Source organism: Aspergillus melleus (genome assembly GCF_016097325.1).
Source record: "Aspergillus melleus strain CBS 546.65 chromosome Unknown contig2, whole genome shotgun sequence".
In the NCBI taxonomy this organism is placed as follows: domain Eukaryota; kingdom Fungi; phylum Ascomycota; class Eurotiomycetes; order Eurotiales; family Aspergillaceae; genus Aspergillus; species Aspergillus melleus.
Genome location: NW_025763371.1, coordinates 5,884,583 through 5,909,979, shown reverse-complemented (window position 1 = coordinate 5,909,979; position 25,397 = coordinate 5,884,583). Strand labels below are relative to the sequence as shown.

Below are 25,397 nucleotides of genomic sequence, written 5' to 3'. Positions count from 1 at the left end.
CATATCAGATAACTAATATATAGCGGTCTCTAAATCGAGAACCTGAATACAAAAACTGTTGATACTGCATTTCTGCAATTATATGGTTATGTATGAGCCTTCCTGGTAGATCGTAGTTATCCCAGCAGAGCAAAGTAATGTTTGACGGCCATCATGGGTCTAGACGGACTTTCTCTCAAGCATTTCCCAACCGAGTAGTCTCCAGATCTCTTGTATAAACCAGTTCGGGGTAGCCTGTTCGGAAGTTTGAGAACAGCTCAATAACCTGTCCAGGTCTTTCTGATCGGGCTTGGCTATAGGTTGCAGAGCCTGTCCCCATTCGGAGCTTTCCCCAAAAACCGCTTGTAGGAGAGTGCTCTGCAGTCGCTCCTTAGCTTTTGAAGAAAATATGTTATTTGCACTGATATACTGGGAAACTGATAATGGAGCCGAGGACCGAAAATCATCCATGACAGCCAAAGCTCTCTCTAGAAGCCAGATGGCATGCCTTGCTTCCATTTTTGCTGCCGACTGTGACTCCTTCATATCAACTTCATGTAAGCCCGCAGGAGTCGGAAGCTTCTCGGTATCTGCATGAAGATCAGGTTGAATTTGTAGATCTTGGAAAACGAACAAGCTCAGCAATTTCCCGACACGACTAAGTAGGACAAAGATAAACCCTTCGAGTAGGCTTTGGTGTCCTGCGCTTGCAACGTCAAGGGAAATCATCATGCTGTTCAGTAGGCGAGCGATTTGCGATGCTATTTCGCTGTGAGGGCTTAACTGTGCACCGGAAGACTGGTTCGTCACAGGCCGTTTCGACTTCGCACTTTGTTTAGACTTGGATGTCTTAGTCTTTGCCTTTGTGTCGCATGATGGCCGGTCGATTGTCGATTTGCATTCTTGCTGTAGAGCGTTCATGGTGGACTCATACAGCTCCACTATATGATACACCAACAACCCTGCCTCTGCGCACGAGCCTGACAGCCTTTCCAAGGCCTGACAAAGAAGTTGGAAAGCGCAGTCAACACTATGCAAGACCGCGAGTATATCAGGTTCCTTGCTCTGAAGTGAACCTCTCTTTGCGCGACCACTAGCGACTCGTTTCTGGCTACTCAGGTTGCTCATCTCAGTAGCCATTGTTCGGCACAGAGTCACGACAGACTGGGCAAGCTCCCCATTGCCAGGACGTTTCTGTAAAGCCTTCTGCAGCGCATAGAACTGCCTCATGAATGGTCCAGTAACTAGAACTGTCAGCAACTTCGCACCACAAACACAAGACAGGCCTACTAACCTTCTTCAAAATACTCAAACCCCCCACCTACACTATCACCCAAGCCGTAATTATACTCCAAAGCTCTCGGATCACCGATACTCACTTGCGTCCTTGCCCGTTTCCTCGCTCCCGCAGCATTCTTCCCCGCAGGTGTCTTCCGTTTCAAGGCTGCCTCGTCCTTCCCAGCATCTTTCTCCTGACCCTGTAGCTTAGCAAGCAGGGCTTCATTTCGGCGTTCCAATTCGAAAACACGATCGAGTAGTTTGCTCTGCTCCGCCTCGGACTTTTCGTACGCTTTTTGCCAGAACGAGACGCTGTCGAAGAACTTTTCCTGGGGGTAGAAGTGGGTGTTCTCCTTGCTGACTTTGATGTGCTGTCTGATCTGTAGAATATATTCTATGCACATATCGGGATGAGTTCAATATGATGGAAGACTTTATCGCTAGGTTGAAGATGGTCAGCTACGTACCTTTGATGTCTTGGTCTGCGGGTTTATGTTTCACAATTGCCATCGCCAGGGCTACTAGGGATGGGGCTGGGATTGGTGCATGGTCCATCCTCGATTTCAGGATATTGGAGACCGAGGAGCATATAGTAGATCGTGTGCTGGTGATGCTGTTTGAAAAGGAAAAGACTGTTCCTGAGGTCTTGCTAAAGATGCTCCGGGAAGACCACGTGCCACCTCCCTAGCATGTTCAAGCTTCTCTTTTCTTACGTAGGATTCAGAATAAGGTAGCGAGACTGGGTTTATTTCTATTGTTGTTTCTGACTCTGTGGGGTTTTCTCATGCACCTGTTAATCTTTCCTGTCCTCACCACATCCTCGATTGGGCATTGGAGGTGAATATGCACATCACGGACAGATATCCACCAACTCAGAGAGCTCTTTATTACTAGCTAATTGGAATGTGAGCATGCCTTCTCAGTCGATGCCAAATGTCTGGTCTTCTCAGAGAACGCCCGACAAGCAAGAAATAATAGAAGCATAACAGTTAACATCACGAGCGGTCTCAAGGGACACAAAGGATATGGTCAGTAGAGAACATCCCATTGTTCACCCTGACGAGCTGTCCAAAGCAATCGATAGCAACAGAATGAGCTATAGTATGAGAGTAGATGTCTAGTTGGAGCTCAATGGATTGTTGGCAGAGCTATCCCTCCATCCCTTCATCGTACGTTTTCATCGAGTAGCTGCACCGAGCTGAATCCACTCGTCAACATCTTATGACGACAGAAAAGTGTGTGATCCAATTGCCCTTTTGTATCAGTCAAGAATCGTCAGGCTATCCGCAAACCTGAGTATGTCGTACTCGGTCCTAGGTTTGGATTATGTGACGAGTTGTCTTATTCATTGGTGGAAACAAAGAGACAAAAAGCTACCAGAATCTCTACATGTCGTCAAACAACAGGATGGATGGAACAGTCCCACGAAAATACTCCGATAAATAAATGGAGTGGAGATATTAAAGGAGGTGGTGGTACGGATTACCTTAGAGAAGAGGGAAAGGCTTGCCGATCCCGAAGACGTCGAAGAACTTCCGCCACCCTCGAATCTACTTTTCTTCTGCCAACAACCGAAGCCCAACACTGCGAGGGCAAACAACCTCTTTTCTCTCTACCTTTCTCTCATAAACAAAATCCCTTATTTTCTCACTCCTCCACCGATTTCAAACTTCTCACCGAGCACATCGAAACTCCCCAGCTAGCAAACCCACTACCTAGCTAGCTAGCCCAGCTCCTCGCGTCGCAACGCAACCCATCCATCGTCACCTCCTACACCACAAAAACCACACACGATGGCCTCAACAGACGACCTCAAAGCCCACGCGGCCTCTACCCAAGACTTCTACGCCCTCCTCGACATCTCCCCTGCCGCAGCCGAGACCGAAATCCGCCGCGCCTACCGCCGCACCGCCCTAAAATACCACCCGGACAAGATCGCAAACCCGACCCCCGCAGACATCGACAAGTTCCATCTCCTCCAGATCGCGTACGATGTTCTCTCGGAGCCCTCGGTCCGGCAGCTCTACGATAATGCGCGCGAGGCGCGGCAGCGCAAGCAGCGCGAGCGGGACATGATGGATGCTGCGAAGAGGAAGATGAAAGAGGACTTGGAGGCTAGGGAGAGGGCGGGTGCGAATGGAGTGGGGGCGGCGCAGAGGGGTGTTAAGAGGTCCTATGGGATGGCGGGGACGGGGGTGGTTGATGATGACGATGCGGAGGAGAAGCTGCAGAGGGAGGTTGATCGGATTGCGGAGGATGGGCGACGGAGGCGACGCGAGGTGGAGGAGAAGTTGAAGAGAGAGGCGGAGGATGAGGAGAGGGTGATGCGCGAGGAGGAAGAGGCTGCGCAGAGGGCGAAGGATAGGAGCAGTGAACGGGTCGATCGGTCGCAGGAAGGCGGCGCGAATGTGCCAGAACTGGAACGCGGCGTGAAAGTGCGCTGGGTCCGTGAAGGTGCAGGTCTAGATCTCGACCAGGAGGGCCTGACTTCTCTGTTCGCTTCGTTTGGAAAGATCGAGAATGTCCTCATGCTCAAGGATAAGCGACAGCGTCTGGGGGAGAAGCGGGAAAAGAGGACCGTCGCGACGGGCGTGGTGATATTCGCGTCGATCGTCAGCGCACATGCCGCTGTGTTGGACAGTGAGAAGAAGAAGCGTGAGAATGTCAACCAACCTGATAGCATCTGGGCCTTGATCGATTCGGTCAACTGGGCCTCTGGCAATCAGCCGGATCTGGGCGCGAACGAGGACAAACACGCTACCTCTGACTCAAAGCAAAATGGGGCGCCTCCATCTTCTAGACCGACGGCTGCAAATCCATCTCCAAAACCCAGCTTCAATTTCCCAGGACTCAACACCAATGGCGCTGCAAAGAAACCCGGGAAACCGTCATTTTCTTCGTTCTCCACGGCAGCGGCCAACACGGCGAAATCGGCACCCAGTTCTACTTCTCAACCCAACGGACAGAATACCCCTAGCCTCGAAGAAGTGACATTGATGCGACTGAAGACGGCGCAACGTGAGAAGGAGCGAAAGGCACTTGAGGAGCAGCTCAGAAAAGAAGATGAAGCCGCAGACGCAGCAGAGGCAGCAGCTGCCGGAGGTCAGAGTTGATTGACAACTTTCTCAAGGCGTGTACAAAAATGGGTTTGATTCAAAAACCTGGCGTTCTTTTCTAATCTTTTGTATAGATTTATCTCAACTAGAATATGATACCCATGAAATCTATTATATGTCTCAAGCACCATCATCTGTTCCCTAGACTATTGTACAATTCAGTTTTAACGGTTATATACACACAAGAGGGTATGCTAAGGTCTTCACTCATGGCGTCGTGCCTCCTCTTCTTCCCCCAGCTGTTCCACAAAATCTCTGGCCCGATGACCCTCGTCGGCACGGTTTTGATGGGAGGCGTTCCTCACGCCACCCGAGAAAATGAAATCCCTGGTCCAAGACGGCACGAGCGCCTTGAGCTTCACTTCTCCCGACTCCTGAGCCTCGGACGATTCCTGCTCCGCCCCCGTCCACGACACCTTGAACTCTTGGCCGGGAGTATACTGGGTTCCCTCGCCGGTGAGCGCGATATCGGTCATCATTTCCAGACGGCACAGGGCAAGACCAATATTTCCGACCCCACCTAGGAACTTCCCTGCGCTGCGACCTCTCCGCGCACTAACTTTGGATATGTTGGACCCACTCGGGGGCAGCGACAGATCGACGGAAGGATCGTAGACGGGGAGTTCGCCAGTCTCAGTGGCGGTTTGGTCCGCTGGATACAGCTGCACGGGCAAGATGCGCTTCCGCACCACGCCAGTGTGATGGGTCCGGATGGTGAGTTCCTGGCCCACATAACAGCCCTTGCGGAAGTCGATGGCCCGTGACATATCCATGTTGGATTCCATAGGGAGCGCCGACTCGCGAATAATCTCCGACTGTCCCTCCGCCACACCATGCAGCATCCGTCGCACCGTATAAGACCCCAAATCGACCTCCGAGCCCGCCACGTGCGTTTCGTCCGGGAGGTGGGACCGGAGGTCCTCCGCGCCGGGGGTGATGATGCGGGATCCGAAGCCCGGTGCCCGGGTATCGACGCAGCCAGCGACGGGGGAGGAAGCGGAGAACGGCGACGAGGCGGGCGATTCGAGGTTATACGCGGCCCATCGAGGCTCGGTGTGTTCCTTCCACGACGACCAGACGGTGCGTTCGCCGTCCTCGAGCGCCCGCAGCTTCAACTTCGCCCGAAGCTTGTGTTTCTTGAGATGTTTCATGAGGCTGGCTACTTCGTTCTTATCGACCTCGACGAGCCACGCGGGGCCCTCGGACGCAGACGCTTCGGTTTCCGGCAACGGGTAGAGGAACGCATCGTTCAGGATTCGGCCGGTGGAGTTAAGGAAGGCGGTATACGATCCCGTGTGGCGGGTTGCTCGATTCGGATCGTTGGTGACAAGCATATTCTGCGTGATCAGACCTTGCAGGAAAGTCGTGCTATCGATGCCCGTGATCGAGATCAGGCCCCGGTTCGTGAGTCGCGCATAGCCGGTGGTCGGTGGGGGGGCAGGCAGGGCATCGCTCTTCTGCGAGACACGGGATGGAGCTGTTGTCGAGAACAGCCGACCGCGGCTGAGACAGCGGGCACATACAGTGCTGGAATGAGCGTTCGGCCGCATCGTGTTCGCCCAGACGGTCATCAACAAAATGGATGCTTGTCGGCAGAGGGTTTACAAATCAACGCCGCAAATGACATCGATGGGAGGGCGGTGGATATCGGCAGAACAGGACTCTTATGACCTCACCGAAGGAAGCACATGGACGCACCCATCGCTAGCACGACACCCGGTAGTAATACGTCAACTCTACTAACTAAGTGGATGTCGGAAATAGTCCATGGTTGCGGAATGGATCTGATGTAAATCCAGGATCCAATGTTGCCTGAAACCCAAGATATATAACTCTACAAATTTCAGCCCATCAAATCACTCAACTCACTCCACGTTCAAACTAGCCGTCGCAAATACCACACTATCGATAGTTGGAAACAAATCACAGTTTAGTCCTGAGCCTCAATTAAATCCAGAAACTTGTACGATATAAGTGGTGAGTTTGCAGGGTCGTCTGAACGCCTCAGAAGCCCGAATGCATACAATGGGTGGCCTGGGAATGCAGATTATAAGAGTCAATTGACATACTTGCAGCAAGGACATAGAGTAATATAAAATAGGCTTTGCCATTCAAGGAACGAAAGCGAGAATCCTCGGCTATTGTGTGATCGTATGCTATTTAAGTACATTATCTCTCTCCTGTCCAGCCCTGATGAACAACGCAAAACGTCAAATTAAAGGTGCGATTATTTGTTGCCTTTCGCGACACCCTCCAAGAATCCCAATAGAAACGCCTTGTTATCAGGCGACGCAATTCTGCTGGGGTTGATATCCAAGCTTGGTACCCCGGAATTTGTTGCAGTTCCGGTAGGGAGATTAAGAGGTGAAAGAGGGCTGACGACGGAGGAGCTCCCCGAGGGTTGAGGGACAGCTGTCTGGAGGTGAAGTTGTCCCGAAGGAGACAGCGCAGGAGAAGCACTTGCTTTGCCGAAAAGCGAGAGCAAGGTATCCCTCTGAGACGCATTATGACTTGGGCGGCGTCCATCCCCGGCTTGAATTTTTGCTTCTTGGCCGGCTCCACTCTGTTCCGGGTCGGGCGTAGCCTTCGTTCGTACTGGGAGAATGTTGTCAAGGTTTTCAGACCGGCGAAGGATTTGAGGCTGGAATGGCTTCGAGGGCTCAGGAGTCCTTATCTTCTGGTCGGGACGAGATCGAGAGGAGTTCCGCGAGGACTGGTTCACTGCAACTGGCGTGGGCGTTTGCTCCTTTTTGGCACTTTGCGGCCTGGGCAATATGGTTATAGGCGAAGCAAGGTTCTGCGATTTTCTTTCCTTGTTCGTCTTTCGGTTCGGCCCATTTTGCGTTTTCTTGCCAGGCGGCTTTGGAGCGAATGTGCTGGGCGCCGGAACAGGTGCCCCGGCATGAGTTGCGGGCTCCTGGGGCCTGGTATTATCACGAGGGCGTTGAAGGATTCGCTTCCGAGAGGGAGAGACCGAATGAGCTGACAATTCCACCGGACCGGGAGCGGGAGCGCTGGGCGAGTCTTTGAGCAAACTTAACAATTGGTCCTGATGTTGTGATGGTTTGCGTCCGCTGACGGGTGCCGTCTGCGAAGTCGCTGCCAGAGTGGCTTTGGGAGTCTTGGGTGTTTTCGCTGTATCGTCCTTAAACACATTCAATAGCGCCAATGAATGGCTTGTTAGCTTCGGCGGCGGCAGCTTACTGGCGTGAGGCACAGTAGCTCCTTGAACATGAGTAGGCTGAGCTTGTTGAGAGAACTGAGGATCTCCAGTTCGCTGATAGGGAGCCGGTGCGTGGCCCTGGGCCTCAGGAGGCGCCATTGGCAGAATCGGCGGCAAAGCGGCATCAGGATAAGTTTGTGCGGGATGCGGACGGTGTGCGAAAGGTGGGATATCCTGGCGTCCTCCTGGCGGACCGTGAGGGCTCATGGAGAATCCTTGGGCAATGACACCGGGAGGCACATGTGGGTTCATATGAGTAGTGCCAGGTGGAAGGTGAGGAATGGATCCGTACTGGGACGGAGTGGGTAGCTGTGGCAGTTTATCAAGCGGTCCGTGAAGTTGGTCTTGCTGAGGGAAGCCAGGGAACAATGGGGCGGCAGGATAAGGTTGATGTTGCGAGGGATCAGCTCCCGCCGTAACGTGAGGTGGCGATGTCTGTTCATAACTTGGAGAGGCTTGCTGTGCGGGTCCACGAGAAGAACCACTCCTGAGGAGCTCCAAGAGAGCATTTGACTTTGAGCTGTCGGGACCTGAGGTCTGCGGTGGTTTCACAAGGGAAGGACCTTGCGGCACAGCGGCAGCGTTGATGTTCAAAAGACGTTTTAAATGAACCGAAGCATCCTGAGAGTTTGTAACCTCGGGCAATGTGCTCGGGGCAGCCATCTCGACAGGCGCCTGGATTGGGGTCATGCCATTATGAGTAGCGAGGGGTTCATCCATCGAGATCTCCCCTTCATTCTGCAACACCTGCTTGATCCCGACATGAGTCTTCGGATCAAGTTTCTTCTGCTGGGCGATCCACTTCTTGAGCGGGTTCATGAACGGCGCCACCATGTAGAACTTGTTCGCATTTGCGACCGCAAATCCTTGATCCTGTTGCTTACTCTTCTTCAACGTCGGTAGTTCCGATAGCTTGTACCACTCAATCTTGCTGATCTCTTTTCTCGTACGAGGCTCGAAGTACGCATCACGAGGCACATCTCGGAAGACATACAGCCTCATGTGCTGTTCACGCATGGTGATCTCGATGAACTTGACGTCCTTTTCATCCTTGACCAGCCCGGCTTCGCGAACGTCATACCCGGTCTCCTCATAGACCTCACGGATAGCACAATCCAAGTCCTTCTCATCTTTGTTGATTTTGCCGCGAGGAAAACTCCAATTGGCACCCTTCTTCCAGCCCTTGACCAGCACCACCTCATCCATGTCCGAGTTCAGCATGATGGCTCCGCGGACGGGAACACGGGTCTTGTAGGCCAAGAATTCCGAGAACGCGGTGATGTGGTGATAATGAGACCATTGCGACATGAGCGGACAATGTTGAAAAATCCTCAGCGCGAACGCCTTGAGCGACAGCGAGGGAAGAGCCGGATCCAACGGCCGGATAAAGTCCTCGTAAAACCATTGCGCCTCTTCCACCTGGAAACATATCCGTTCGACGGATTCCAACTCTTCGCGAGGTAAGTTAATGATAAACCGGACGCATAAGTCATCCAGCCCTGATCAAGGCGAAGCATGGTCAGTATCACGCTGACAGTCGTGGGCGAGAACTCCGGCATAACCGAGGGAGGGGAAAAGAGCCAGCAAAGGCTGCAAACACATACAATCTTCCAACTGCATTTTTGTTTCGGTCATACTGTACGAAGTACTCTAGCATTTCAACGTAACCGGATGTTGAGCAAAGCGCCCCTGAGGTGAGGAGCGTTGGAGCAGAAGGGAGAGAGCGAGCGCGCGCTTGGAGGGGACAGCGCAGCGATGATGCAGCTTCCAGGAAGGGTGCTTGGCAGAAGCGCCAACCTGAAGCGAGCCGTGGCTGAGAGGAAAAAATGAAAACAATAGTGATAAGAGAGCAAACCCACGGTTTGTCAATCGGCGAAAGAGACTGTGAGTAATAACAAAGGAGGGCAAGGGAGCTGAGAGCGAGTCAACTCTTCTGGGGAATCGAAAGAGAAGCTGAGCTGAGCCGAGCCGACCGCGACTTGGAATGGCAGCCGCCGAACCAGTGATTATCTGTGGCGCAGTCATCCGAAATGGAAACGTGCGCCACAGAGTGCCGATGCCGGTGCCTGTGCCACAGCTGCGGCAATCGTGGCTGGTAACACACGGACCACATCCGAGCCGATCCTTGGGTGCGTGGCAGTAAGTTCTATAAGTAGTGATCATTCGTCATTTTCTAAAGATATAGAGTCTTAAAGCGCACTAATTAAATTAATATTTAATTTTTAAGCTAAAGGATCTAGGCTATGACTCGGATCATTAGAACAATCAGGTATCAAGCCGCGATTGTGCATATGCGGTGATCCGCGGAAGACACGCGCGTAGATATACTTGCAAGCAACGTGAGAAGAGGGTCAAGGTTGCTGTGAGGACGCGGAGTAAGCGTTGGCATTCTGAGCGCGAGAGGGTGCAGAGGATTTGGTATACTTCTGCTTTGGGGAGGCAGAAAATCTTGGAATAGTTGAAAGCTCTAGATAGGCACTCTTTGGATGTATGCTCGTATGTAGTATGAGATGCATTTTATTAGATGATACGATCTGCATCGGAACAGCCCTCCGACCCTCAACCCCGCCAGATTCTGACCTGTCCAGGTATCGTGGCCGAATCAAAGAATTGCAATCTCCCTTTGACTTGTCTAGGCCAGAAACACTCCGCAATTCTGCGATCAAACCCCTCAGGAGGCTTTCACCCTCACGGAGCATGTCTCCGAAGTAATCCTATCTCCACCAACGAGTTTAACTATTCATCAACCAGCCCTCCCTTCTAGCTTCCTCTATCCTTAGAATTCACCTCTATTCCTCTCCTTTATCTTCTCCTCGTCTTTCCCCTTCTCATATCTCATACCCAATCCCTTCCAAAATCACCCACAATGGACATCGCCACCGCCCTCTCCACGCCCTCACCAGGCACCCAAACCCTCAAATGCATCGACATGCACACCACCGGCGAACCCACCCGCATCATCTACTCCGGCTTCCCACTCCTCCCCGCCATCACACTCCTCGACCAGCGCTCCCACGCGCTCACCCACAACGACCACATCCGGAAACGCCTGATGCTGGAACCCCGCGGCCACGGCGACATGTACGGCGCGATCATCGTGTCGGACACGGAGCTCGTGCGCAGCGGTGCCGCGCACATCGGTGTCCTGTTCACCACGAACGGCGGGTATTCGACTATGTGCGGACATGCGACGATCGCGCTGGGAAGGTTCCTAGTCGATACGCATGACTTGGATGTGTTTCCGCGTCGAAGGGGGTTGGTTGTGGACGAGGCGGCTGGGGATGGGAGCGGGGCGAGGGTGAATGTGAATATTCATGCCCCCTGCGGTCTGGTGAGAGTGAGTGTGCCGACGACAGCGGATGGGTCGAAATCGGATCCGTCCCGACCCGTCACGTTCCTGAGTACCCCGGCGTATGCGACAGCGCGGGACCTGGAGGTGCAGATCCCGGAGGAAGTCAAGTGGCCGGAGCTCGGGGATCGGGGGTCCATCACGCTGGATGTGAGCTATGGGGGCGCGTTCTATGCGCTGGTCGGGGCGCGGGAGTTAGGGTTTGAAGGAGGTCTGGGGAAGGTTGATTTCGATGCGATTTCGCACGCGGTGAAGAAGCTGAAGGCGTATCTGTCGACGCATCCGGTGGTGGTGGAAGCGTTGCAGAACGTCGAGGATGAGAGGCTGGCGTTCTTGTATTCGGTCATGGTGGTGGATGGCAGGGTGGGATCGAGGCCGGAAGGCGTCGACGGCGCAGAGACCGGGCTATGCTTCTTCGCGGATAACCAGATCGATCGGTCGCCGACGGGGTCGTGTGTCTCGGCGAGAATGGCCCTGGCGCATGCGAAGGGCTTGAGGCCTCTGGGGCAGAGGTGGGCGTATAATTCGCTGGTGTCGAATCATTTTGATACCGGGGCTTTTTCGGCGGAGATCGTGGAGGAAAGAGTGCGTGTGAAGCACTATAGGGGGGACGAGAGGGATGCGGTCGTTGTGCGTGTCGAGGGGAGCGCGTACTATACTGGGGCCTTGACCTTCGCGGTTGAAGAGGGTGACGTTACCGGTGAGAGTGGGTTTACGATGAAGGGTATAACCAATTGAGATGGTATTGTAGTTCAGTCAAACGATAGATAGATAGAAGTGGTTGTATTACATCCAGATGTTGCTATACTCAAATTCAAAATTGGCCCCCCATCACTATCATTGATGGTGTCCAGCTCTTCCTTGCGCATCTGAGCCACCATGTTTCCGTTTGTGATCACCTCGTTCAGCATCCGTGAGATGGCCATTGTGTAACTCGGCAAGTCTGGTAGCAGAGGCATCGATGAACCCCGCAAGGACAAGTATAAACGCAGAGAAGATGCTGTCGCGGTAGAATGGGAGGAATGATTCTGTATTTGGAGGTTAGATTGATCTCTGCTCAATCCCCACAGTGCGAAGAGCATTCAGGAACAACACTTACCAAGTGATGACTGCTCATAGAGGAAAGATAGTGTGCGAATTAAAATCTTTGCAGACTGTAGAGACGTTTTCAGTAATGGTTTGAGCTGGGGGGGGGGGATGTATGCATAATTCTCCGGAGGTGGACGTGAAGACCTGTTCATGCACTGGGAAGTTCTTGGAGCTAGGCAAGACATATCTGATGGTATCTCAGATATAGATGGCTCGACATAGTTGAGACCGTACGCAGAGATGGATGCGCCGTGTCTGTAACGAGATCGTCAAGATCCCTCATAATATGCGCCATATCCCTGATGACCAATTGCACGAATGATATGAAGGTTCGTCCTCGAATGTCCGCTGTATATACAGCTTAGAGGCAATCAGCTTGCCTGCGTCAACAGTGGACCGTTTTGAATGTTGAAAGGAAATGAATCAAAGACATACAGTTCAAGATGTCACCCACAATTCGCGACAGTTTCGCGTTGGTTTCTGTCCTGCACAGGATCCTTTGTCACTCTTGATTCATCTCTGGCTGAATGTTGAATCTCTGGCTGAATGTTGATGTTGCCACAAATAACGTTTTCCCATCTAAGTGGTAGCCCACTAACAAGAGCAGGAGAATCATATTTGTTGCACTATGGCTCTTGTCTGTTGTTTTTGAACATTTATCCTTCGTTGGGTCTAGTAGAGACCAAGATTTGGAGGCGTTGTGAAGCTCACAGTTGACCGATCACAAGGTCGAGCAAAGAGCGAATGGCACAGCACAGCTTATGCAGAGCACAATGGAAGTATAGACTGAGGAATATATAGTTGCTATATATGGCAATAGTCGGCGAACAATCAAGCCGAAAATGAGATCAAACAATACAAGAAGACACAAGTACAATATAGACTGCTGGATTAAATGGCGAATATATTTGTGGATACAAATGAATGCATGGATGAAGACAGAAATGGAAGATGCCCTCTATGCCACTAACGCTAAGACCACAACCCAGAACAAGCACCACGCACCATCACCAAGTTCACCCACCGCCTTTATAAAGATGGCAGATGCAAAGTCGCTCCAAACCAACCGACCAGCCAGCGCCGGCCAGTTCGACAATTCATCCTCCACCCGATCGACTCTCTCAGACACGATAAACCGTCAAAACCCCTACCTACATCATGCCGTACCTCCCAACTCCCCAGGCCTACCTGGAACAATCGGCCCTGTTACTCGAAGCATACCCGGACACCGTACGTTCTTATCCTCTCAAAGACCAACCAGCCAGCCAGCCAGCATCAAGACAAGACACGAGCCAGATTAACTAACTTGACCCCTCCAGACCCGTATCACAACGAAATACAGCTTCCCCTCACACAAACCTAAATCCACATCCACGACAGATGCCGCCCCCACCGATCCTCAATCCCAACAATCACAGACGACCACGACGCCAGTCGCCACGCTGACGCTGAAAACATTCAACCCCTCCGCCGGACTATGTCTCAAGTATCGCACCAACAAGGCCGCCGAGGTCGGTCGCTTGATCACAAGTCTGGGGAAGTTGGCCGGCGGTGCAGATGTGGCTAGTTTGGGTCTGGGCGCTGCTGCTGCTGCTGCTCCGGCCGCTGATGTTGAGATGGCGGATGCTCCTGAGGATGGTACGGCTACGCCGACGACTGCCGCCGCCGCACCTGCGGCTAAGACGGAGTCAAGCAATAAGGGTGGGAAATCGAAGAAGAAGGGTGGGAAGGGGAAGAGGTGAGCTGGGAGGCTGCTTCTTCGTTAGGGCACATGCGGATATGATGCCGGTCTGTTTGGGCGGTGGGAGCACAACCAGTGGGCATGGATATGGACGCCTTGAGTTTCTAGTTGCGCATGCGCACACCTAGATGGATACTAGGCGATGAGTTTGACGATCGGCACGTCTCATGGTTGGTTGATCGGGAGCGGAAAAAGTGCGCCAACGTCGTCTATCTTCTCTTCTCTATCTTTGCTTTTTGTTTGCCTTTCAGTTCCACGGACTGTGGGCTGGGCTGCCTTTCTTCCCCTGATGACTTGGATACACCTAGGAGCCAGCATTTGGTAGACGATACTTAATGATGTATGTCTTGTACATAAACACAAAATATTTCTCATGTGAAGGACTGATGCAAGTCAACTATGCCTACAATGGAGTCTAAGACTGTAAACGTACAGCAAAAGAACGAACCCAGGCCTCTCTGAGAAAAGAAAGCATTGATAGATCACTTGATTCTAGACTATTTAAACAAGAAATGCAAATATCCAACTCGAATGTACAAATATCCTATTCGTTTAAATACAGTCCACCATTCATTCCATACCATACAAGTACGTACCGAATGTGATGAGACATTAATACGTTCAATAGTTCCCGCCGTCAAACGCCAGACCCATGCGCATCCCTCGAAAACCTCATAAATCAGTAGCACCGGAGCAAAAAGAACAAACGAAACAAGGGGTAGTGAAAAAAAAAAAAAACAAATTAGCTCGTATCCAATGGCCGCCCACAAGGCCGGGTATAATCGTGTAGCATCAGTCTAAAAGTCCTCATCGAACGAGAGACCACCGTTGCCGGTCTTGGTCTCGTCCTGAGCGGCATCCTTCTTGGTGCTTGCCATCACACCGGCCTTCTGGTAGTCACCAACACGCTTCTCGAAGAAGTTGGTCTTGCCAGCCAGGGAGATCGACTCCATGAAGTCGAAGGGGTTGGTGGCGTTGAAGTACTTCGAGTTGCCGAGGGCCACCAAGAGACGGTCAGCCACGAACTCGATGTACTGGCACATCAGGTTGGCGTTCATGCCCAGAAGGGCACAGGGAAGGGCGTCGGTCAAGAACTCCTTCTCAATGGCGACGGCCTCGACAATAATGTCCTCCACAACCTGCTTGTTGGGGCGGTTGTTGAGGTGGGAGAACAGCAAGCAGGCGAAGTCAGTGTGGAGACCCTCGTCACGAGAGATCAGTTCGTTGGAGAAAGTGAGACCGGGCATCAGGCCACGCTTCTTCAGCCAGAAGATGGAAGCGAAAGATCCGGAGAAGAAGATACCCTCAACGGCGGCGAAGGCGACGAGACGGGAGCCGAAGGTCGACTGCTGGTCCTGAATCCATCGGATGGCCCATTCGGCCTTCTTCTTGATGCAGGGAACTTTTTGAAATGTTAGCAATTCCTGTATGATAAATGCGGAGTGCTCAAACGTACTGGTATCAATAGCATCGAAGAGGTAGGTGCGCTGCTTGGGCTCCTTGATGTAGGTGTCGATCAGAAGAGAGTAGGTTTCCGAGTGGATGTTCTCAATCATGATCTGGAATCCATAGAAACAACGAGCCTCGGGAACCTGCACCTCTCCGCTGAAGCGCTCCAGCAGGTTCTCATTGACAATGCCGTCCGAGGCGGCGAAGAAAGCAAGAACGTGAGAGATGAAGTAACGCTCATCCTCGTTCAGACGGTTGTTCCAGTCGTGCAGATCCTTCGACAGATCAATTTCTTCGGCGGTCCAGAACGAAGCCTCGGCCTTCTTGTACATTTGCCAGATCTAAGAGGGAGAAGACGGCAGGTTAGCGAAGGTAATTGGATAGTGGGGGTGACGCATGGATCATTCGGAAGGGTGCGGCAAAAATCAATTTACGCGTGACGCGTACGGGACGTGTCAACTCACCTCATGGTACTTGATGGGAAAGAGGACAAAACGGTTGGGGTTCTCTTGAAGCAAAGGTTCTTGGGCCTCCATCTCCTTGATAGCAGCAACAATGGAGGAAGTTTCGGCAGGCTTTTCCGCCACAGGCTTGGTGGCGGTCATGTCGACAGCGGGGGTGGACGAAGGCACGTTCTCCTTGCCGACAGATTCGAAGTCAAGCTTCTTGACGGGCGAGTCGTTCATCTTGAGGTTCTCAAGAGAGGAAGCAGCCTATTGAAAGGTACATTGTTAGCTTGAACACGACTAGCGACGCGTCGGCCGCGAGAGGCGACATATGACCTCACGTACCTGCTTGGAGGGAGTGAACTGCGAGGACATGATGGACAGTGTCTGAGAGATTTATAGAATGCAAAGTGCAGACGAATTGATCACACTGACACAAAAGCACGCCAAACTATGAAGCAGGGAGAATGGGATGAGGAAAGAATGGCAGATGAAGTGGGAGAACCGGGCGAAGAAATACTTGCTTGGGACGAGGAGCGCGGTCACTAGCGCGACGGGCTAAGTCACGGTGCACGTGACTTGGCGCGCCTCTGGGGCCGGTGGCTGGCGGAGTCTCCCTGCTGCCGGTCGCGTCTTCACGCTTCTCCCCTACAGGAAACTGGAAAACAACATCGTCCACACTCCAACTCGGGTTGTGGTTGGGTCAGACCACTGCTGTTTCCTACCATCCGGTGTTTGGATTCTCCACTGAATGATCAAACTTCTTAGGTATGTGCCTAATCCCCACATACCTGAATTCCCACAGTTTCCCAGAGAGGGTGTTGCCGAGTATGTCGCGTCGCCCAGCAGAGGTGGTTTAATCTTATCTGATGAGATTTCATCTCTCCCTGCACCGTCGATCTAACTCTGGCCACCCATGGACCATGACTCCCTGTTAAGTTTAGTATTTAGCGCACTTGCAATTATTCAGTAGTTAGTTTACATATAACCCATCTATTCTTGAGTGTGTTGTAGTATGAATGCTTGGTGCAGGTCTTGTGTTACCGTGTTACCTGTGACTGTTCCTATTTTGCTCTCCATACTGGAGTAACGCGTCTCCCTAAGTCCTTCACCCAGTCCAGGAAATCCTCAGTAATAGGAACTGCAATCTGACAAATGAAACCTACCCACTCATCCCCACAGCGGTAGCCCAGAATGGAGATTTGATAATGATAGAATAAGCTAGTGTTTCTCCGACGAAGCAAAGAGCCTTGCCCTTGCAGCACGCGACGCGACGTGTAGAGTGGCTCTTTCTGCCTACTCCAGGCACCCACCTCGGATTTACGGATCTAATTTCTCAGGGATGCTTTGGGGCTGACGTTTAGCGTCTGGGCCTGGGCTCCCCTGTGGGGACTGTTCTCGTTTCGTTTCTTTTCTTCCAAGGCGGTCGATGATGACATCGTAAACAGAGACGCGTCGGTGTGGAATTGGGCGTGTTCTGAACATTGACTCTAGGATTGTGTCTTTCTGTGTGCTGTCTGATTCCTCTCACATCCCTTTAGGTTTTCAAGGGAATCTGAACACGTTCCTTTTGGAATTGGCATGTGTCAATTGTGAAGCATTACCCGTATTATACGCTCCATATCCCACGCGACTGATCTATCGGCCCCTGTAACGCGATGCAGCGCTTTGGATTCTCGGAATACTTGGTCCAAAATTATATGCAAGGTTGCAGATCATATCATGCAGTCTAGATGTAGTATTCTTTCCTATGTACAAAATTCTCTATAGTGACGTGACGACACAACCCAAGTTCAAACGCCTCTTATTTACCATTGCCCGGGTATTCGACTAGCCAAAGACCAAATCAAAAATCAAGGACTTCACCCCCTCTTATACTAGCTCACGGCAATCCCGTACTCTTCAATTATATACGCGATTTCAGGTCGTCGGAGAGAAGCCGGTCCTCAACCTTCCGCATGAACCGGTTGGTTTGTTCGGCCAAGGAGAGGGTCAAGATCTGCAAGAAGATTAGTCATATGTTCGGGGTGGTTCGTCTGTGCACAGGGATAACTTACAGTGTGGGGTAGGATACGGGCCAAGTGAGCGAAATAGCCCTTGTAGATGGCAAGCAGACCCTCTGTACGGATAGTCTTATACAAGCAATCGAATACGCCCTTGTACAGGTTACCGGTCTGGTTATACATTCGGGACATGATGGTATCTAAACAACAATGATTAGCGGGACGGTGCGCAACCCAGCATATCGTAGAGCATACCTGGGGGATGCATGACACAGCAGACGACAAATCCAGAGGCCGTGCTGCTGGCTAGGTGAAGAGCCGGGCCTTCTTCCATGCCCAAATGCTTCGTGAGACGTCGCTTGGCAAAGAAGTAGGTCGGCAACTGCACAGAGCTACCAAATCCGGTCCGCACCATCGCTGCGCCCACGCCTCGGTACAGCCCATTCACACCCTCGGTTGTGTAGATCTTGCGCAGACCGTCGAACGAGTTGCGGTAGTTGTGCTGCGTGCCGACGGGGAGGAACGGAGAGTAGGACTGGAGACGAGTCTTGACCAGGAAGAATGGAGAGCCGGCGGCAGCACCAATGATACCCGACGAAGCGCCGGCGAGAACGTTGATACCCAGGGATTGAACTTGCGGGTCTTTGTAGATAGCCGAAGTGAGCGTCGTACGCACGGGCTCATAGAACCCTAGACGGCAGCCATTGAGCAGGATTTGATATATATACTAGGTCCGTTCAGTCAGCCACTAGCCTGCCACTATGCGCATTCATGACCTACAGCAACACCAATGCCTCGGAACAACCCTTTAGGGCCCTCGTTTTGTAGGATAACCTTGACGGCATGCGTCACACCCTTGTACTTCTTGGCCGCATCGGCCTTTGCTTGCAATTCACCTTGTAGTTGCAGACTGCAAGTGAGACAATCGTCAGACGAGGAAGGCGAATGGCATGCGCTCAGTGGTAGAGTATTCCGCACCGAATCTTCACCGTTTCAAAACTGTGGGTGACTGTGACCGCTCCGCATGCTGCAATTCCGCCCGCAATAAATGCTCTGTATGTGACAGGAAAATTAGCCAAATTTCTTGCCTGATTCGCGCTTCACTGTCGAAACATACCCTGTGGTGGTAGACATGATTCACTGAATGAAAGCCCCGGTCAACGGCGGAGAGCGCAGAATCGTCGGCGACAGAGGAGGATTAACCTCAATGGACAGAAACAAGATACAGCAGAGTGGAGAGAGTCGCAAATGAATGTCCTAGCCCTGAACGGCTGCTCAAAGAGGGTGGTCCAACAGTGCAAAGAGAGCGAAGGGTCAGATCGGAGGTGTAAGAAGTAGCATTTCCTTCATAATCTCGCGCCGAGCGATCTGTCTAAGCTTCGCCGATTGGATTCCACGGGCGGTGATTGGTCATACCTCCGACGTCGGGCGGTCAACCGAGTCTAACCGTCGGAGCGGATTATCCACCCGGCCGATCCCGGTCGGCCCTGGTCAGGCTGGTCTTGACCCGAAGAGGCTAGAGCCTGTCAAACGCGTGAAATTGGGCAGATCGCGTTTGCCTCGTTGATAGCCGGAGCCTGGAAGCTTCTTCCTTCACTGCGGAGGATCTAGTGAGAGCCGAGTGAAGACTCATCGAACTTCCCGGGCATAGTCATCTCGAAGACCCATAATTTTCAACTAGATCTAGGCTTCTTTGACTTCGCTCTTTCGCCGTATCGTTTAATTTAATCAATCATGGCGGACAGCCAGCCAGGTCAGGCAGCGCCGCAGGCGTCTCAGCAGCCTCAGGCTTCCCAGCAGCTACAGACACAGAAAGTGTCGGACATTATTCGTAGCTTTCGTCCCACCAGGGTTTGTACACGGCTCTTTCTGCTGTCAAGTCCTTAGCCGAATTAGACTGATACTTTTTCAGGCGTTCAATCGACAGAAACCAGAAAGCTCCAAATATGTAACCTCTCTTGATTTCGACGACCAGGGCGAACACCTGGTGGCATCTGGAGATGACGAAACCATCCAAATCTTCGACATCAAAGAAGGCAAAATGACCAAGTCGGTGCCCAGCAAGAAATACGGTGCCCACCTGGCCAGGTTCACACACCATGCGCGTCAGGTTCTTCATGCTAGCACAAAAGTCGACGGTACGTTCCACATGCCACACTGTCCACAGTTTGCTTCCTAGGCTATTGTTCTTTACTGATGCTGCTCAAGACTCCCTGAGATTGCTCGATCTCCACAATGAGGGATATGTTCGCTACTTTTCCGGTCATACCGATAAGGTGACCTCTCTGGCCGTCTCTCCTGGCAGCGACTCCTTCATCTCTTGCTCCAAAGACGACACCATTGCGGTCTGGGACCTGGGCTCGAGAAACATGCAGGGAAAGCTGAAGCTTGCTACCCCCTATCTTGTGGCGTTTGACCCTTCTGCCTCGGTCATTGCCATTGCTACCCAGTCCACGTCGTCCATCCTCCTCTACGACTTCCGCAATTATGACAAAGCTCCGTTCTCGACTTTCGATATGGCACCTTACGAAGAGAAATACACCCCGTCCACTCGTGGCAGGGCTTGGACTCGTCTTGAATTCTCTAATGATGGCAAGCACCTGCTTGTTGGAACCGATTACCATGGCCACTTCGTTCTCGATGCCTTCGAGGGCACCGTCAAGGCCTTCTTGGTTGGCAAGAACGGCTCGCCTGGTAGAGCAGCCCCGGTTTCGACTACAGGCAAGCCTCTCGGACAGGGCGACGCTTGCTTTTCTCCGGACGGTCGTTTTGTGTTCGGAGGCTCGGGCGACCAGCACGACGTTCTCGTGTGGGACACGCAGCAGGCTCCCGATGCCAACGGCCTGTTACAGCCAACATGCCGGTTGCCCAATCGCGGCCGGACCGCTGTGATTGAGTACAACCCCAGGTATAATTTCTTCGCTTCGGCTGATAAAGAATTGGCCTTTTGGCTTCCGGACAACAGCTACCAGCCCTCCGAGAAGTAAACAGGGATTGGCTTAAGGCACCAACACGCGAACCGCGGTAATCTCAAATCTTGTTTTCGCTCGCCATGCGGATTGTTCGATGATGCCTGATATCTTCCACTACCCATTGAGAAAAGGCCCATTCATCTCCGCCGTATGGAATTTCTTTTCTATGATTTATCTCAGGGAAACATTTTCTAGTCTTTTCGGCCCCTTTCCTTGCCCACTAAACTCCTGGCCGTGTCACAGACCCATATCTGCGGTCCCTCCAGATCTTCATCGCCGTTTCTTTGCATCTCCACTGTGGCTTCGATTTGTTTAACCACCGTTCGATTGCTGGATATTGTTGTCGTTGCAGTGGCCCACCCATACATGAAGACGCTGTAGTTGATATCAGACAGTATCTCGGTTACTTGGTGGGCTACCGGAGGCAACTGGCCGTTGTTTTTCGCTGCATCAATTACAGGACCGGCATCCACTATTCTTATGGGCAGCTTCCAGTGTGATGGGATTTCATAGTCTGACAATTGCTGAAGGTCATGGATGAGGTCTTTCGCATCGCGGTCGTTGAATGGCGGATCGGCCATCACAATCTCAGCCCGTTTCTTTTCAGTATCGGTGCCAATCACGTCCACAATCTCACGCATCCGTCTAGCTGCCTCGTTGGTGCACACCAACTCGTGCGCACCCATGGCGGGCCAAAGCTCCGTGGTTAGCAATGGCCGCTGACTTTCGACCTCGAGCTGGCGGAGGATGGCTCTATGGAGTGATGGAGACGGGGGTATCTTCTTGAAATAAGACACGTCTGAAACGATTGCAAGCAATAGTGTACAATCCACATTTAACAGGGACGTAAACCGTTTGAACGGGGTGGGCAGAAGTCGACGGAGTTCCTTCGCAAGCACATCTTCAGGGTTGGTCTCTTCTGACGACGAAGACGAACCCAGATTGCCCTCCCCGCAATCGACTACGACCCCATAGCTCCGTATTACCTTGAGCAAATTGTCGATGTCTGAACTCTTCCCTTCCTCAATCTTCGAAATCACCATCCGTAGCCGCGGATGCTTGTAGTTCACCCTCGTCACGTTAGCAGCCTTCCTCATATCCGCTGCCAACTTGACCAATTCAATCTCATCCTCGTCATCATCGTCACTGTCATAGCCCGCACCGTCCTTGAAATTCTGCAAGATCGTCCGTCCCCCTTCCTCGTCGGACCCGTCTTCGGATTCCGAATCAGCCTCCCACCCTTTTTTCGCCATCTCGAACAACAACCTCGTCTCTGAGATCGTCGACACCTTCACCCACTCCTCCCCGTCATCGGCCACGATATCCACATAGACACTCTTCCGTTTAACCTTGCCTCCATTACCCTTGCCTTTGCCCTTAATCTGAGCTTTGGCCGTGGCCTTAGAATTGTCTCTCCCCTCCGTCTCTTTCTCTCCCTCCCTGCTCTCCCCATCCCAATAAAACCTCTTCCCGAACGCCACAAGCCCCGAACACGACCTCTTCGCTATCGTCCACACCGTCTCGTAGAACGGCAGATTCGAGGACCGTAGCGCGTGCAGTAGCCGTTTCTGTATCTCCGCGTCGGCGTCAGCGTCAGCGTCAGCATTGGAATTGGCACTGGCATCGGTGTCATTGTGTGTTTCCGCGCTGGCCACGCGCACCCTCTCCGTCAGTTTCTCGAGCGTGCGGAGTTCCGAGAGGACGTTTGAGCGGAGAGATCGGGCTTCGACGATTTGGGGGTTTCGTTGCGTGGAGGCGACGAGAGATTGGAAGGCGTCGAGCTCGGAGAGGAGTGTTTTGCAGCGGGTGATGAGCGAGGATGTGAGTTCGGGGGGTGAGTTGGAGGTGGGTGGTGGTGGGGGTGGAGGGTCGGTGGTGTTTGAGTTTGGCATTGTTGGTTTCCTGGTGATGGGGGTGGTTGTCTGGAGAGTTTAGAGGGAGAAATGTAGAGATGAGAAGAATTAGGAGGAGAGGGAGGGACCGAGAGAAGTAGAAGAAATAAGTCGGAGGGAAGAATGGAATGGTCACTGTCAGAAACAATGACATCCGGCCTTTCTACATTCCCCACTGGTAGCCTTGAGTCATCATTCCAGGTCATGATTTAAACCTAAATGGGTAAGAATTCGCCTGATAGACATAAGTGCAATAAACATATTACTTGATAGGCAATTGGGCCATATTGAACCTGATGTCGCTAGAGGTACACGGTAGGCAACGGATTTGCGAACATTTACATTATGAGAGCGGCTTCATCTCTCGTCATCTAAAAGAATCTGCGTAGCTAGTGAACATGAAAACGAAAGATACAACACAAAAACCGAAAGGCCGAACGCCGTTCCGATGCCTGCTTGCCAAGGTTGAAGAGAAAGCAGTTCAATTCCTCCGGTTCATTGAGAATGGGGTCCGGTGGCCCCCAGGTATCAGTACAAGGTGATGCAGGCGTTGCAACCACGATGTGGTGTCATCCACCACCAATAGGAAATCATTCTGTGGCATAGAAAGATCTAGTTTTTAGTCCCTGTCCTTGCCAGTGAGTCGTTGGTGCTCGCCGGAGTTGCGCGGCGATTCATCCTCGTCATCGGTCCATTTGTCGCCGTCTTCACCGACGGCGAAGATCGTCTCTCCGTCCAAAGACTCCCGTTGGCGCGGTGCAGAAGGAACGGGTTTAGGAGGCACAGGTGAGAGGTCACGGCGCTGCTCGGAGGGATGCTGTCCCTCGTTGTCGGCAAGAACGTCTTCCTCATCCAAAGCGCTACCGAAGGACCGGATCTCGAAGCCGTCGTCGTCTTGGGCAAGCTAGACAAGTCGTCAGTACGAATTGTGGAAAGTAAAGTTCCGGTACTTACCTCGTCACTCATGGCGAATCGTCTGTTGTTGGCGGTAGGTCGCCACAGATAGGCAACGAACCCAATGTCGAACAGGTAAACGAGGTTGAGCCAGCCGTCCAGCACAAACCATCGGGTCTTCCAGTGGTCCGGCACGAAGCTCGCCTCGCTGCGACCAGCAAAGACGATCGAGTTGATGAAGAAGAACCCAAAGATTACCATAATGCTACCCAGAATGCACCACCACAACTTCTTGTACATCATAGCCTTCACCTTCTGCTTTCGGTCAACCAGGTCCTTCATGGTGGCATTCAACGAGTTCAACGTCCACACATAGAAGGCAGTCAATGTACCGGCGAGCGGAAGCACGATCAGGAGGACAAGGGGTCCAGCACTGTCGGGGGTGATCGATAGGCTTGCTACAGCATATATCACGGCGAAGACAAAGTGAGTTATAGCGAGGATGCGGACATAAACCATGGTGCGGCCGAGGGAGGGCTTGACAACGCCATAACCCATACAGACGATCAAAAGGAGGAAAAACGAGAAGGCATTTCTTCCCGCATTGAGGACTGCAACAATGACCATCAATGCTTTTGCACCAACATTTAGACCATTCCTATTTTGATAATCTGGGAGCGGTTAGCGATCGAGTTGAAGATGTTATTTCGGACGATGACGTACCGTAGAAACCCCAAGTCATCAACTGTTCGACGATTAAGAAAACCAAAATAGCGGTTATGTAGTTCTGCACGGGCACTGTCGGAGGTTAGAGTCTTTCTTTACACAAAATCGGGAGAGATCACTCACAAATGTCGTGTCGGTTTTGCACATATAGGAAAGCCCAGAAGCTGTCTTAAATCAGAACACATCTTCAATAAACAAATGACTAGGCGAGATCCATACATTCCAACCACAGCGTAGACAATGGTGAGGCCGCCATAGAATGGTAGTTTGGCGATTTGCGCAGCCGGAAGTTCTCCATACGCATTCCTAAATTCGACCACCGCTTTATAGTCCTTTCCAGAGTATCCATACGTGCTCACGCAGTAGAAGCCGGTTTTCTTAATCGGATAGTTGATCGTTTCCGGCTTATTCAAGTTTATCGCTTTGGACATGATTGGGAATAGGGAGGCGTCGGTCGCGTTGGCGGCGAGGATAAAGGAGCCGATTTCCTCTTCTTTACATAGCTTCGCTCGTACACTAGCTTCATCGCAGATTGTCTCTTTCTCCTACAATGCACTTAGAAGCGAAATCGGAAGTCAATCATAGGTTGTTCGGAGCGTACCTCGGCGTCGTCCGACACCAGTCTCCCAATCAAAGCCTCATCGCTCCATTCAAAGATTACCATACTGACGAGAGGATCACCTTCACCAGGTGACTCAGAGACAAACTTGGTCAATATGAAAGGATCAACCTGTCCGCCCCAAGCTTTGCGACTGTACATCCCCGAACACCGTTGCCGATGGGCCTCATCTTGTGTCTAAAAAGCACGCAACGGTCAGACAATCGGATGGTTAGTCTCTCAGGGTATCTCGGCGCACCAATTCGATTTCATTTGCAAGCGCTTGTCCTGCCAACAGGGCAGTCAAGCCCAGGGTCTGGAGCCAGCCCTTCATCGTGGTCGTGAAAATAGGAGCTAACCAGGTGCTACCAGGTAGGCTCCGGAGTTACCGAGCGCGAGAAGGATTGTTCACCGGACCGGGGTCATAAGAAAGATAAAGAAAAAGACAAGGAAAAATAAGGTATCGCGATGGAGAGTCGAAAGAAAATCCAACGGCAACGGTATAAATCGATGCGTCAGCCTGTCACTTCGGAGTAGCAGTCGTGGCTACAAACCGGGGAAGCCGCGTGTTGACTGTCCCGCCAGGAATTATCTAAGCCCGTCGTCGCACCGCCGAGAGAATTCTGCCTTGGCTTCTTTTCT

At 52.0% G+C, this 25,397-nt stretch overlaps 11 protein-coding genes across 11 annotated transcripts; 4 read left to right on the top strand and 7 right to left on the bottom strand.

The window, feature by feature from the left end:
* Window positions 1-159: 159 nt before the first annotated feature.
* On the bottom strand, window positions 160-1,767 carry LDX57_004899 (uncharacterized protein; the record flags this gene model as incomplete). The annotated part of the gene is made up of 3 exons (XM_046086577.1): window positions 160-1,223; window positions 1,274-1,651; window positions 1,725-1,767. The coding sequence occupies 3 exons, from the start codon at window positions 1,765-1,767 to the stop codon at window positions 160-162; spliced, it is 1,485 nt and encodes a 494-aa protein (XP_045942542.1).
* A 1,283-nt stretch (window positions 1,768-3,050) lies between these two features.
* On the top strand, window positions 3,051-4,370 carry LDX57_004898 (putative cell cycle control protein (Cwf23); the record flags this gene model as incomplete). The annotated part of the gene is made up of 1 exon (XM_046086576.1): window positions 3,051-4,370. One exon carries the CDS (start codon window positions 3,051-3,053, stop codon window positions 4,368-4,370), a length of 1,320 nt encoding a protein of 439 aa, XP_045942541.1.
* A 206-nt stretch (window positions 4,371-4,576) lies between these two features.
* Window positions 4,577-5,923, bottom strand: CAF17 (YgfZ/GcvT domain-containing protein; the record flags this gene model as incomplete). Its single annotated transcript, XM_046086575.1, has 1 exon — window positions 4,577-5,923. The coding sequence occupies one exon, from the start codon at window positions 5,921-5,923 to the stop codon at window positions 4,577-4,579; it is 1,347 nt and encodes a 448-aa protein (XP_045942540.1).
* A 123-nt stretch (window positions 5,924-6,046) lies between these two features.
* Window positions 6,047-9,538, bottom strand: DCP2 (decapping enzyme complex catalytic subunit DCP2). Its single transcript, XM_046086574.1, has one exon. It carries the CDS (start codon window positions 8,902-8,904, stop codon window positions 6,601-6,603), a length of 2,304 nt encoding a protein of 767 aa, XP_045942539.1. The 5' UTR covers window positions 8,905-9,538; the 3' UTR covers window positions 6,047-6,600.
* A 924-nt stretch (window positions 9,539-10,462) lies between these two features.
* LDX57_004895 (putative proline racemase) lies at window positions 10,463-11,777 on the top strand (the record flags this gene model as incomplete). Its single annotated transcript, XM_046086573.1, has 1 exon — window positions 10,463-11,777. One exon carries the CDS (start codon window positions 10,463-10,465, stop codon window positions 11,681-11,683), a length of 1,221 nt encoding a protein of 406 aa, XP_045942538.1. The 3' UTR covers window positions 11,684-11,777.
* Window positions 11,778-12,994: 1,217 nt separating this feature from the next.
* Window positions 12,995-16,171, bottom strand: RNR2 (ribonucleotide-diphosphate reductase subunit RNR2). The gene is made up of 4 exons (XM_046086571.1): window positions 16,016-16,171; window positions 15,689-15,937; window positions 15,232-15,565; window positions 12,995-15,177 (listed from the first exon to the last, which is right to left on the bottom strand). The coding sequence occupies exons 1-4, from the start codon at window positions 16,043-16,045 to the stop codon at window positions 14,573-14,575; spliced, it is 1,218 nt and encodes a 405-aa protein (XP_045942536.1). The 5' UTR covers window positions 16,046-16,171; the 3' UTR covers window positions 12,995-14,572.
* LDX57_004894 (SRP9/SRP21 family protein) lies at window positions 13,193-13,776 on the top strand (the record flags this gene model as incomplete). Its single annotated transcript, XM_046086572.1, has 2 exons — window positions 13,193-13,264; window positions 13,354-13,776. 2 exons carry the CDS (start codon window positions 13,193-13,195, stop codon window positions 13,774-13,776), a joined length of 495 nt encoding a protein of 164 aa, XP_045942537.1.
* Window positions 16,172-17,357: 1,186 nt separating the features above from the next.
* OAC1 (putative mitochondrial oxaloacetate transporter (Oac)) lies at window positions 17,358-19,044 on the bottom strand. Its single transcript, XM_046086570.1, has 6 exons — window positions 18,791-19,044; window positions 18,652-18,726; window positions 18,454-18,583; window positions 17,929-18,400; window positions 17,728-17,873; window positions 17,358-17,669 (listed from the first exon to the last, which is right to left on the bottom strand). The coding sequence occupies exons 1-6, from the start codon at window positions 18,805-18,807 to the stop codon at window positions 17,577-17,579; spliced, it is 933 nt and encodes a 310-aa protein (XP_045942535.1). The 5' UTR covers window positions 18,808-19,044; the 3' UTR covers window positions 17,358-17,576.
* A 363-nt stretch (window positions 19,045-19,407) lies between these two features.
* On the top strand, window positions 19,408-20,660 carry LDX57_004891 (WD-repeat containing protein SWD2; the record flags this gene model as incomplete). The annotated part of the gene is made up of 3 exons (XM_046086569.1): window positions 19,408-19,524; window positions 19,586-19,811; window positions 19,882-20,660. The coding sequence occupies 3 exons, from the start codon at window positions 19,408-19,410 to the stop codon at window positions 20,658-20,660; spliced, it is 1,122 nt and encodes a 373-aa protein (XP_045942534.1).
* A 176-nt stretch (window positions 20,661-20,836) lies between these two features.
* LDX57_004890 (uncharacterized protein) lies at window positions 20,837-22,537 on the bottom strand (the record flags this gene model as incomplete). Its single annotated transcript, XM_046086568.1, has 1 exon — window positions 20,837-22,537. One exon carries the CDS (start codon window positions 22,535-22,537, stop codon window positions 20,837-20,839), a length of 1,701 nt encoding a protein of 566 aa, XP_045942533.1.
* A 619-nt stretch (window positions 22,538-23,156) lies between these two features.
* LDX57_004889 (putative integral membrane protein (Ptm1)) lies at window positions 23,157-25,089 on the bottom strand (the record flags this gene model as incomplete). The annotated part of the gene is made up of 7 exons (XM_046086567.1): window positions 23,157-23,441; window positions 23,492-24,102; window positions 24,155-24,229; window positions 24,281-24,321; window positions 24,377-24,702; window positions 24,759-24,953; window positions 25,015-25,089. The coding sequence occupies 7 exons, from the start codon at window positions 25,087-25,089 to the stop codon at window positions 23,157-23,159; spliced, it is 1,608 nt and encodes a 535-aa protein (XP_045942532.1).
* Window positions 25,090-25,397: the final 308 nt, after the last annotated feature.

Excerpts from the sequence above, each read along its gene's own strand:
- RNR2 (XM_046086571.1), bottom strand. The coding sequence starts at position 16,045 with ATGTCCTCGCAGTTCACTCCCTCCAAGCAG. Across the intron at positions 15,566-15,688 it reads TTCCCATCAAGTACCATGAG|ATCTGGCAAATGTACAAGAA; the intron begins GTGAGTTGACAC and ends TCTCCCTCTTAG. Across the intron at positions 15,178-15,231 it reads CTTCGATGCTATTGATACCA|TTCCCTGCATCAAGAAGAAG; the intron begins GTACGTTTGAGC and ends CATTTCAAAAAG.
- DCP2 (XM_046086574.1), bottom strand. The coding sequence starts at position 8,904 with ATGTCGCAATGGTCTCATTATCACCACATCACCGCGTTCTCGGAATTC.
- OAC1 (XM_046086570.1), bottom strand. Across the intron at positions 18,401-18,453 it reads TCCGAGGCATTGGTGTTGCT|TATATATATCAAATCCTGCT; the intron begins GTAGGTCATGAA and ends GAACGGACCTAG. Across the intron at positions 17,670-17,727 it reads CCCGTATCCTACCCCACACT|ATCTTGACCCTCTCCTTGGC; the intron begins GTAAGTTATCCC and ends ATCTTCTTGCAG.